We start from the raw sequence: 11,734 nt of genomic DNA, 5'->3' as shown, positions 1-11,734 counted from the left end.
ATCCATATATTTTTTATAACGATACCTAAACAAAAATAATCTTTGTACATGGAAACATGAAGTTATTGATCAAAATATTGATTATTAACGGGAACATGGAATTACTGATCAAAATATTTTCTTATTATTTTTACATTCAATTATTATTTTTTCACGGGTACCAGACATTTTTCTATTAAAAACTATACATCTGAAACAAATGGGCGTCCCGTACCAACCCGTGCGAACGCACATGTCAGTTCTCATATCCAACCCGCTACGGGAATGTAATATTTTAAGTTGTAATATCTCAAAATATTGAATACTAACGGGAACATGAAATTACTGATCATAATATTGAATATTAACGGGAACCTGAAGTTACTGATTAAAATATTGAATATTAACGGGAACCTGGAGTTACTGATTAAAATATTGAATATTAACGGGAACCTGGAGTTACTGATTAAAATATTGAATATTAACGGAAACATGAAATTACTGATCACCATACTGAATATTAACGGGAACCTGAAGTTACTGATTAAAATATTGAATATTAACAAGAACATGAAGTTACTGATCAAAATAGTGAATATTAACGGGAACATGAACTTACTGATCACAATATTGAATATTAACGGGAACCTGGAGTTACTGATTAAAATATTGAATATTAACGGGAACATGAAGTTACTGATCACAATATTGAATATTAACGGGAACAAGAAATTATAAAAGACTATTTAGACACAATTTAATTTTAGTGCTTTCAATTTTATTTTTGATTTTTTTAGACACAAATTAATAATTAATATTCTTATTTTTTTCTACAAAATATTAATTACTTTTAATATATATTAAAAATATACATTTGAAATAAATACGCGTCTCAAACCAGAACCCGTGGAACGCACGACTCTATTAGTAGTTTAGATAAAATGTTAATATAAGAACCAAGTTCACCCATTATAGGTGGCAGGCATGCCTTGTTTGTCAACACAAATCCGACAAAAATGAACCGTACCTATGAAAAATTAAATATAAATTGAATAAAGGTGGCGCGCACATCGATAATACTATACACTTTCACTCTCCTACGCGCGCTAGTTAAACACTCTCCATCCTTTCTCCTTTCCTCCACACAAACAAGCTTTCAAGAATTCCACATTTTCAGCGCAATGACGACGCCAACACCGGAAGCCGTCGCAACCTTCATGAGAATCACCGGCGCATCTGAGTTCGTCGCCGTTCAGAAATTAGAGGTAATCTCATATCTCATCTTCTTACCTTCCAATTCACATTCATGCTCTCCAATTTTCTGATCTGATCTTAGACTAAAACCGTTGCTACCTTACTTTTTCTAGTTTCATTTATCATTACAATTTATTTTTTTCACATTGAAATTGTTTGAAAAATTGAGTGTTGCATTTGACTAGGAGTAGTTTGTAAGAAATTATTAGCTGTATTGTTAAAATGCTCTTACTAATTTTATATTTAAAGAGACAAATAATACGAGAAAAATAAGTATCTTAGCTGAAACACTTAATTTAGGGAGGGAGTAACTAGTAATTTGGAATTGTGTTACTACTAAATTTATAGACAATTTTTGCTATAAATATAATATTTCATTGAAAAAATCACATAAATTGAAAAAAAGTAGTCATGCAATTAAATTTGCTTACAATTTGTATTAATTTTTCAATTTTTTATATTAGAATATTAATAACAATTTACAAAAATAGATATAGTATAATTAAAAATAATAAAAATAATTATTACAATTAAAAATTAAGAGAGATTTTATGAAAAGAAACAAAAAAAATTCAAGTCTTTTATTTAAATATGAATGTAGCATTTGAAAGAGATTTATAATTTAGGAAAAAAGAGTAACTTATTATTTTTATTCATCACAAATATTTATAATTTTATTTGTAGTCTCTTTAATTTTATATTTAGTCCTTGCATTTTTCCATTTGATTGTTTTTATTTTAATCTTTTAAATAAATTTTACAGGCAATAAAATAAACTATTAAGAATTAGAATTTACTAATTTAGTCCTTACTATATGTTCCGGATAGGAATAAGAATTATGGGTGAATTGAATTGATGGATTTATGGTTCGGTGTTGCAAATTTGCGGTTGAACACAAATTTATATCTGCAAACGTTAGCACTTCAATGTCAAAGTTAGTGAGTGAATCTAAAAATGAATAGAGTGAAGTATAGAAAGTGTGAGTGTAACTTGCATATAGGTATACAGTTGGGTAGAATAGTTATTGGGCCTTGTTTCAGAGTAGCTGATGAACTTTCTTTATTTGGGCCTTTGACCGATCCATAACACTATAATTGTTGCATTTGTTTATTCCTGTAGACTTAACACAACTCTTTTCTTTTCCATGGTTTAAATATTTTGGGTTTAAAGTATAAAATCGACTTACGTGGTTTAGGAATGTAGAGAAAAAATCAATAGATTATGCGGTAAGGAGAGTAGCAGATGGAGAGGAGTCACAAAACTAGAAGAGGAGGAAGACCTTGAAAAACTATAAGAGAAGTTATAAAAAAAACCTTGAGATTAACAATTTGGATAGAAGCATGTTCATTTATAGAATATTATGACGGAAGTTGGCCCATGTAGCCGACCCTCTTAATGAGATAAACTTTATTGTTGTTGTAAAGTACAAAACGACAGTGAAATAGAAGGAGAAGTAAACCATCGTAATCAAGATGAGTGGCTTAAATGGAGGAAGGTTTCAAATATTTTATATGATACAAAAATACCGCTCAAGTTAAAGAGGAAATTTGACCATACAACTGCAAGACCGACAATGTTGTACGAAATGGAGTGTTGAACAGTAAAGAACCAATACGAAAATAAAATAAGCATGGTGGACATGTTAGAGATGAGGATGATGTGTGGTGGCGGAACATGGTCTTGAGGGGGCCAAATAACTATGAAATATTTATCGAATATTGCATTACATGTACAATATTTGGTTGTTGGTGTAGTGTTTATTGAGTTTGAAGAAGATTGAAAGAAGGGAACTTATGGAGTTTTTTTTTTTCTTTTCAAATTTTTGTCTGCAGGAATATGGAGGCAATCTAAATGAAGCTGTGAATTCACATTTTATCGAAGGAAACAGGCTCATGTATGGCAATGTGGTTCATACAAAGAATTTCTTTTATTTCCTTTCATATCCTTTCATTGTTAATGTCTTTGTTAGTTGGAATCTTACTAGACATAAGATGTTAAGTTTTTTTCCTTTTTATTATCTAGTCAAGAGCAAAATCCTGCTGCTACTGCAACCCCACACTATAATTACTCTGAAGCAAATAATCAAAACAACCAAAACCGTGCCGGGTCACGTGGAATTACGCCTCTGTTGAACGCTGCAAGAAGATTTAGACCTTCACTACTGTTTGACTCAAACTATAGGAGAGAACTCAGAGATGTATGTAATGGGTTGAGTTCTACTACGCTTTCGAGCAGTGCATCACCACGTGGTTCTCCTCAAGGAGAGGTGATGGGAGTTCCCGCAGGGATCAATAGTTCACCTGTGTTGCCTTATCAACAAGGATTGAGCTATGAAGGTGCATACAGGAGTGGAAATTCATCATCTCATGGTCAGGGGTATTATCGAACAAATGATTATCAGCATGACTACCCTTTAGCGCAGTCAACTGCTTCAAATGTTCGTGATCAAGATGCGGAGGAGGCAATGATTCAAGCTGCAATAGAAGCCTCGAAGAAGGAGAGCATAGAGCGCTCTTCACGGAATGCTCCTAATGTAACATAGCATAAAACTTAACTATATATATTTTTATTTCACTTTTATTTTGTTTTCTAAGGTTTTCACCTCTTTGGGAAAAAAATATTATTTCAGGATTTGCCCGACAATGGGCTTCCTCAAAGTCATTTTCAACCAGAAGATGATGATTTGGCTAATGTTATTTCATTGTCCTTACAGGTTTTAGAATTTTCTTACTATTCCTATTGTATAACTCAATTTGTTGTACTGTCCTCATGTTTCTTTCTGATTCTTCCAAGTGCGTCAAATTTAGACTGCAGAGCAAGAGGAAGCAATGCGCGAGCTTCGCGTGAAACAACTTTCAGCCGAGGGAGAGAAAACCAACACCAGTAGAATCAGACCAGAGGTGGGTATTTCATAAACTTGAAGCAAATTTTCATATACTCGCGCAAGACTCATGTGTGTTAATCACTTCTGTCCTTATTTTTCAATGTAGTGGGGTGATATTTCTTCCGACGAGCTCAAGGAAGCATTGCTGATGGAAACTGCATTTTTTAGTGAAATTCCCAATCACAGTTCTCACAATTTTTCATCTTTGCCTGACCTACAACATAATTCAGAAAAACAAACAGATCCCAAGGGGCCGTGTTCATCCAGTTCAGCATCTCAATCATTGTCTGAGACTCAGTTGCTAAGAAAACAACAGGTTTAGATTCTAGCCTGCAGTAACTGTATGATCAATGTCAATGAATGCATAACATAACGTGTCAACATTGTATGCAGGATGCTGACTATTTAGCATCACTGCTAGCTGACAGACAAAAAGAATTGAATTCTCTCAGAAAAGCTGAAACCCATTCTTCAAAGGAAAAAGAATCACACAAAAAGATGCTTGAAAGAACGGTAATACATTTGCCGAGTTTGCCTCCAACCCATGCTTTTTCTATGGGATCCGATTCTTATGGCTGTTTCTTATATTGCTTTGACCAGAAATTTCTTTCCAATTGGTTTTAGAATAGTACTGAATTATGTTTACCTCTTTGCAGGAATTGGAGAAAACACTTGATACAAAAAATATTATGCTTGCAAATGAACCGCCATTAGGCGATGAAAAAGCAATTACTATTGTTGTGCGAATGCCGGACGGTGGTCGTTGTGAACGACGTTTCTTCAAAACTGACAAGCTTCAGGTAAAGACTTTGTTAAGATGATTTCTTAGTTGGTTCTTCATTATCTTGACCAAATAATGCTTTCTTCAGCTGTGAGATATGAATCTGAAACAGGAAGGGAAGTCGCAACAATTTTTTTCTATCTGTCCCTTAATTTATGATGGCATACCTATGAAGTTATGAAGTAGTTGTTATTGCTAACAATTTGTTATTTTGCTACCTTGTAGCTTCTTTTTGATTTCATAGACATTTATGGATCAGTGAAGCCAGGCACCTATAGAGTTGTGAGTGTTTCTTGTCCTACCCAATTGATTTATCATTAAACCTTTATGTTATTTTACTATGTCACGCCGTTGCAAAAGGTGTTGTCCAGTAGTGGCTTAATCTGTTGTTAAGTGTTTATTTCTCATACAATTAATACAATTGTATATGATTTTGGTATCTTGGAGACTATTATCTTGGCCGATGATTATATTTGACTAGCACTGATCTCTATTTGACTGAGATGCATATTTGATCAACAATCGCTGTTTGTCTATTTCAACAGGTAAAGTCATACCCGCGACGTGCATATAGTATTAATGATAGTTCAGCTATTTTGAATGAAGTAGGCCTTAACAACAAGAATGAGGCTTTATTTCTGGAGTTGATTTAGTGTTCATATTTTCTATTACGTAACCGATGGTCCTTAATTAGAACCCAGAAAATTATCAGGGTGTGCACTTGGCTTTTTGAGGGACTAACAATATCTTTGAGACAAATGATATTTGTTGAACACAACAGGGTGGTTGTTTCCTTGTCTGTACAGATCTCGCTACTTGTCAGTTATTATATTTGAGTTTGAAAGAATTGGCTGTTTGTCGAACATACTTTTTACCATTTAATCGAGCTTTATTTTTAATTTATCTCTTTGTGCACCATTGATCACAATTTGGAGTGATTAGAGCCCAGCTTCCAGTAGCTTTTAGCTTATCTGAACTTTTAAAAATGATCGATAAGCCTCAAAATGTTAAGGAGCCATAATTTAATGAACAAATATCAATTATAAGCACCGTTAGCAAAATTCGAGCTATGAAAGAATTGAATTCCTATGAAAATTTTGACATGAATACGAGCATACTAGTTATTGCTCTGCTTGTGGAGCTGTCCAGTATTGCTTGACTGCTACAAGTATCTTTTCTCTTTCATAAGGTCCGTCTTCATGATCTGTAATTCTTGCATCCCACTGCATTTCATCTGCAATGCTCTTCACCTTCGTCAACACATCTACATCATCGCGCAAAATTACACCACCTTGTGGCCGCAAAATCCGGTCCATCTCTAGAAGAATGTTCTCCATACTACATCTGTGATACATTAATTCGATAAATATGTATGAAGTCATAAGTTTGAGGATAAGTTCATCTAATTGATTCCTATCATTACCTGTTCTGGTAGAGACTAAAAACTGAATCACCATGTATGAAGTCATAAGTTCGAGGATAAGTGGACATGGCTTCACACCTATCAGAAGACAAAAATAGTAAGTGATCACTTTTAACTACCACGTGCTTTGAATACTATATTAGACAATAGAATCTGTGAAACAGTAGTAGACAAAAATAATGATAGAAACTTTTTGTGTAACAGATAATGCTACAATAATTGAACTACTTTTTCTCTCCATAAAGCAGCTATTGTTAGTGTTAGGTCCATGACTATATAAAAAGTTATGAACATACATACCAATTTTGATAGGTTCCAATGAGTCCGCGTTCATATATGACACCAAGGGTGTTGATTTCAGTGTCAACAGGAACAATGTTCATGACCCACACAGGATCATCAACTAGTGCAGCTGCAAAGCCTCCCATGTGAGAATTCATATCAAGAATATTTCTATATCTTCCATGTTCTGCTAGCTGAGGGTCCAGTGTCTTGTAGTGTGACACTCTCTTTTTCCATAACTCAGTGTTTTCTTCGAATATCTCTGATGTTATTCCTTTCAAACTTTCACTACTAATCCTTGGGGGAATTGAAGTTAGTCTCTTTGGCCACTTTGATAATTCACCACCAGCAACTTCTTTTATGTTTTCTACCTCTGGCAGTGGGGTCAAACATGTATCTAGTTTCGTGTACCTGCAGTAAAAAACTTTCACCACTAAACTCTTTTTGGCAGTAAGAGTGAGTATAAAACTAAACTTTTTCTCAATGCCTTGTTCAGAAAGTTACATAATCTCATAACTATCAGCCAAACATGTTAATCTAACTAATTGTTCTACCAATGATTTTACCAGATGAATAATAAAGCTGAAAGAAAAGAAGAGTCTTATTTATTACCAAGCCATGTCTGGATTCTGTGCCTCATCACAGAAGGGTCTAGTCTTGAAGATTTTTCTCTTAATTTTACAATGCATATGATTGGTAGGCTTCTGCCATATAGCAAGGTCACCTTTTTGTACCAGTTTTTTCCAGCACAAACTTTTTGCCACATTCTCAATTGAATCTTGTTCATCGTTGAGACTCTCCTTAGTCCTTTCCCATCCTTTCCAGTGTCTCTCCCAGTTTATCGGCGGCCCCGACAGAATCCAATATCCACCCGGACGCAGTACTCTATCTACTTCAGTCAAGTATACTCCATCTGCCAATCAGCATCGCCAAAACAAAAACTAATTTATTATCACATTCACACACCAACTAGATGCTTAAAAACGCGAAAACAGTTTCTTGTTATGGAAGTAAAATACCATGCTGGCCCCAAGGAATGAGGCACCTTGAGCAGTGAGCCATATCAAAGGCTCTTGAAGGATAAGGAAGTCTGTTTGAAGCAAGAATTCCAATCAATGCAGGAACACCTCTTTCAAGAGCAAATTGAACCTGCCCTTCATGAGTATCTCTTGGTGCAAATGACACTGTCAATATGTCACGTGACAAAAGATACGCTCCCCAACTTGCAACCTGATCATATAGCAATAAATTGCAACTTGTCTTTCAAAATAATGAGCCTCAATTAAAAAGCATTAATGTTTGTGTAATATTTTTCGTTGGATTGGATGAGCACATGATATGTACAAATTCTCGTGCCGTTGTGTCGTTCCCGTGATGTTAATAGATGTGAGAACAATTTTTTTATACAAGATGTTAATGGATCCAATAAAGAGCACATAGATTCATAGAAATATTTGACATTCCAAAGAGAAATATGCAAAACAATAAGTCCAATTTTAAATTGAGAAATGCTAAATAGTACAATACAAAATATGACGACACATGTGGCAATAACTTTTAACCTTTAATAAGTTGTACCATAAACCAACTTGACGTGTATTTCACGGAATCAAGCCGTTATAATATCTCAAAACAACTTTGGTGTTTTTGTCGTTGCTTAAAGATTTCAGTAACTACATAACATATCTCTAATTTAAAAGAGAGGAGTTATGTAGCAAGATAACTTTTAATAACAAAACAAAAAACATGAAAGCTAAAGCTGATTTAGCTTATCTTTTGGAAATTATAGAATCTCGTTTTGGTGGAATACACATAAGATTCGTGTATGGTATAATTTATTAAACGGTAAAGATTATTGTCACAGTGCCATCGAATTTGGTTCTTAGTATTTTCTTTAAATTATTTTAATAAGACGTTAAAGGTAGTGCACTGACACTGTAATAATACTTGTTTATATTATTAAGAGCTTAAAGGTAATGCATTGTCGGTGTCAATTATGATTTTATTGAGAGTGTAAAATTGTTTTACAAGTAGTTGATGTATTTCCACTAAATCCTTATTAATATTAGGTAATGCTAAAGTCTGCTTTAAGGCATAAATTAAGAAATCAACGTTTAAAAAATTTGTCTTAAAATAAAAAGTAAAATTAATTAATGTATTTGCAACAATTTCTATTAAAATTAAGGAGGTAAAACGAAAACAGAAACTGAGAAATCTGAGTCAATTAGATCAACTTCGAAGTTTACCCAAAACATTTTGTACAGAGCGAGTTCAGTATTTCTACGAAAAATGGCAAAACCTCATAGGTAAAGAAGTTAAAATGAACCACCCGGTTCAACAAAAAAACCGGTTCAGAAATTTAAGAAACAGAAAACCAGAAAAACGATTCAAGAGTTAAGATACGTACCCCACAACCGGTATCAATAGCGGTTCTGATAGACCCATCTTTGAGATTGATAAGCTTCCCCACATCATCAATGTACGCGCTCGCGCCACGTGGAAACATGGTTCCGCCACCCGGGAACTTGAACCGGTTCCCTTCGAACCGGACCCAATTCTGTTTTTTCTTCTCCACAGTCAACTCCTTATGCGGCACGTTAGCATACCAAGCCGAGTCACGGCTCTCCGGCCACCGCAATGTTAACCGGTAACCAAACGGCGCTGGAATCCTACACCGGAGAATCTCCTCCGGTAAGGGACAGTGTCTCTCCCGGTAAATAAGGTTTTTTCTAGGAAAACTCAAGGACCGTTTCTGATCCTCGCAGGGAGTGTATTCGTAGAGAGAGGTATCACAGGGAGGGAGGTGAGATACACGCGCGGTGGTTGGTGGTGGATCAGGGAGGTGGTGACTGGCAGTGAAGTCTAGCTTGATGAATGATGATGGTGATGGTGATGATGATAGTGATGATTTGGCTTCAGTGTTGTTACTGTTGTCGGGCTGGAAGCATGTTGAAGCTCCGGTGGCGGAGGTGGCGGTGGTGGTGGAGTAACCTGTGGCGGAGATAACGGTGGTGGAAGGATAATGATGCCATAGACCAAAGAGGTAAAAGAAGGTGCATAGAAAAGATGCAGAGGTGATAAAATAAAGATTGGTCAACAATTTGTTTGACTTTTTGGATTTGATATTGTGAAGTAGTGTTGCAAAGTTATTAACCATTTTCTTCTTCTTTTTCTAGTTCAGTTCATAAGAGTGAGTGATAGAGAGAAAAAGGTTGAAGAGTTTAAGGGATGAGTTGAGTTTGAAGATTGGGTGTCAGTGGTGGTTGGTTGGTTTATTGCATAGTCATTTGATTAAATAGACCGCTGTCTGTGTTTCTGCTTGTCTTTTCTTTTTGGATAGAGTGTGTGTGCAATGGATATTTTTTTTTTTTTGACTGAAACACAATTTCATTAAGCCAAACTAGGCAACAGCAGAAACAACCACAGGTGCAGGAAGGCACCCCAACCAAAGGTTTGAACCAACAGCTTTTGCCAAAACAGCCATGTGGTGGGCATCCACAATAAAACATCTGCCCAAGTACATAATTGAAGCAAAATTAAAACTACCTAACAGCATCCTACAGTCCATCGCTATATGTTCAAGATTCGCAACGGTAAGAACAGAATTTATCATGTGGCTTTTGTCCTTTTGTTAATTATTCTAAAATTATCTTACTATCACATGGCTTTAATATAAAGAAAAAGTTAACTTATGGCTTAAAATATGGTTAGAGAATCTAATGTATGAAATATTATTATTGGAATTGTGTAATTAATATCTTTTCTTCATATTTGAGTAGAAATGTTCAAATTGAAACATATTTAGGGTCTGTTTGGTAAAAATAGCGGTTGACTGATAAGCTAGCTGATAACTTATAGCTTATGACTGATGGCTGATGACTGATGATTTATAGCTTATAACGGATGGTTGAGACTGATAGCTTATAAGCTCATTGAAGTGTTTGATAAAATTAGCGGTTCAATTAACTTATAAATGTAAAATGACATAAAAGATATTTAATATATAATTATTTTATTTTAAATTAAAATAAATTATAAGGATTAAAAATGTATTTTAATTAGAATAATAAGGATAAAAAAGGAAGAAAATATAATAAGCTATAAGACATAAGCTAAAACGCTATTTGAAATAGCGTCTGGAAAATAAGGCTCTGTTTGGTAAGCCATGTTTTCGAGCTTATAGCTTATGTCTTATGTCTTATAAGCTCATATGATAATTTAGACCCGTTTGGTAACGGTCTTTTCATCACGAGCTTATAGCTTATTTTACTAGCTTATAGCTTATTTTCCAGACGCTATTTCAAATAGCGTTTTAGCTTATGTCTTATAGCTTATCATTTTTTCTTCCTTTTTTATCCCTATTATTTTAATTAAAATCTATTTTTAACCCTTATAATTTATTTTAATTTAAAATAAAATAAATATATATTAAATATCTTTTATGTCATTTTACATTTATAAGTTAATTGAACCGCTAATTTTACCAAACACTTAAATTAGCTTATAAGCTATCAGTCTCAATCATCCGCTATAAGCTATAAGTCATCAGTCATCAGCCATCAGTCATAAGCTATAAGCTATCAGCTAGCTTATTAGTCAACCGCTATTTTTACCAAACAGACCCTAAGTTATAAGCTAGTAAAATAAGTTATAAGCTCGTGATGAAAAGACCGTTATCAAACAGGTCTAAATTATCAAATGAGCTTATAAGACATAAGACATAAGCTATAAGCTCGAAAACATATTTTACCAAACAGAGCCTTAATCAACTTTATATATTTAACGGCCTGGATCTTTTACTCATGGATCAAATTTATTTTTCATTTTATACATTGTGCACATTAAGTGTTATTGTGAAAATAATCATGTTTAGTTTTCAAGTATTTTAATAAGGGTCATGCTAACGAGTGCCTTAGGGGCACTTTTTAAGCATTCCATATAAAGAAAAAAATCCTTAAATAAATGATTTATTTCAATATCCAATACATTGCATACATGTTATTTCAATAAAACAAACTTTGTTATTCTTTAAAAAAGTCTGTTATTTCCATTTCTAAAACATTAAATTATTGCTTACCTTTTTAAACTCTTAACAAGTGCCCCTGGGGCACTTGTTAGCATTTCCCTTTTA

The 11,734-nt window shown here is 34.1% G+C and overlaps 2 protein-coding genes across 2 annotated transcripts; one reads left to right on the top strand and one right to left on the bottom strand.

Moving 5' to 3' along the window:
- Positions 1–1,074: 1,074 nt before the first annotated feature.
- LOC131641635 (plant UBX domain-containing protein 9-like) lies at positions 1,075–5,801 on the top strand. Its single transcript, XM_058911935.1, has 10 exons — positions 1,075–1,244; positions 3,066–3,127; positions 3,256–3,766; positions 3,863–3,946; positions 4,041–4,133; positions 4,224–4,433; positions 4,511–4,630; positions 4,774–4,917; positions 5,124–5,180; positions 5,444–5,801. The coding sequence occupies exons 1-10, from the start codon at positions 1,161–1,163 to the stop codon at positions 5,549–5,551; spliced, it is 1,473 nt and encodes a 490-aa protein (XP_058767918.1). The 5' UTR covers positions 1,075–1,160; the 3' UTR covers positions 5,552–5,801.
- A 118-nt stretch (positions 5,802–5,919) lies between these two features.
- On the bottom strand, positions 5,920–10,152 carry LOC131641634 (probable methyltransferase PMT15). Its single transcript, XM_058911934.1, has 6 exons — positions 9,011–10,152; positions 7,623–7,833; positions 7,216–7,516; positions 6,622–7,014; positions 6,322–6,399; positions 5,920–6,242 (listed from the first exon to the last, which is right to left on the bottom strand). The coding sequence occupies exons 1-6, from the start codon at positions 9,758–9,760 to the stop codon at positions 6,020–6,022; spliced, it is 1,956 nt and encodes a 651-aa protein (XP_058767917.1). The 5' UTR covers positions 9,761–10,152; the 3' UTR covers positions 5,920–6,019.
- Positions 10,153–11,734: the final 1,582 nt, after the last annotated feature.

Source organism: Vicia villosa, unplaced genomic scaffold, assembly GCF_029867415.1.
Source record: "Vicia villosa cultivar HV-30 ecotype Madison, WI unplaced genomic scaffold, Vvil1.0 ctg.003892F_1_1, whole genome shotgun sequence".
Lineage (NCBI taxonomy): Eukaryota > Viridiplantae > Streptophyta > Magnoliopsida > Fabales > Fabaceae > Vicia > Vicia villosa.
The sequence above is the reverse complement of the archived record's forward strand: the minus strand, read 5'-3'. Positions and strand labels throughout refer to the sequence as shown.

What these genes read in the sequence shown, in the direction of transcription:
- LOC131641635 (XM_058911935.1), top strand. Translation starts at nt 1,161, where the DNA reads ATGACGACGCCAACACCGGAAGCCGTCGCAACCTTCATGAGAATCACC. An exon ending in CCAGTAGAATCAGACCAGAG is followed by an intron (nt 4,134 to 4,223) that starts GTGGGTATTTCA and finishes TTTTCAATGTAG; the next exon opens with TGGGGTGATATTTCTTCCGA. An exon ending in AGTTGCTAAGAAAACAACAG is followed by an intron (nt 4,434 to 4,510) that starts GTTTAGATTCTA and finishes CATTGTATGCAG; the next exon opens with GATGCTGACTATTTAGCATC.
- LOC131641634 (XM_058911934.1), bottom strand. Translation starts at nt 9,760, where the DNA reads ATGGTTAATAACTTTGCAACACTACTTCACAATATCAAATCCAAAAAG. An exon ending in CAGAATCCAGACATGGCTTG is followed by an intron (nt 7,015 to 7,215) that starts GTAATAAATAAG and finishes TTTTTACTGCAG; the next exon opens with GTACACGAAACTAGATACAT. An exon ending in TTTAGTCTCTACCAGAACAG is followed by an intron (nt 6,243 to 6,321) that starts GTAATGATAGGA and finishes AATGTATCACAG; the next exon opens with ATGTAGTATGGAGAACATTC.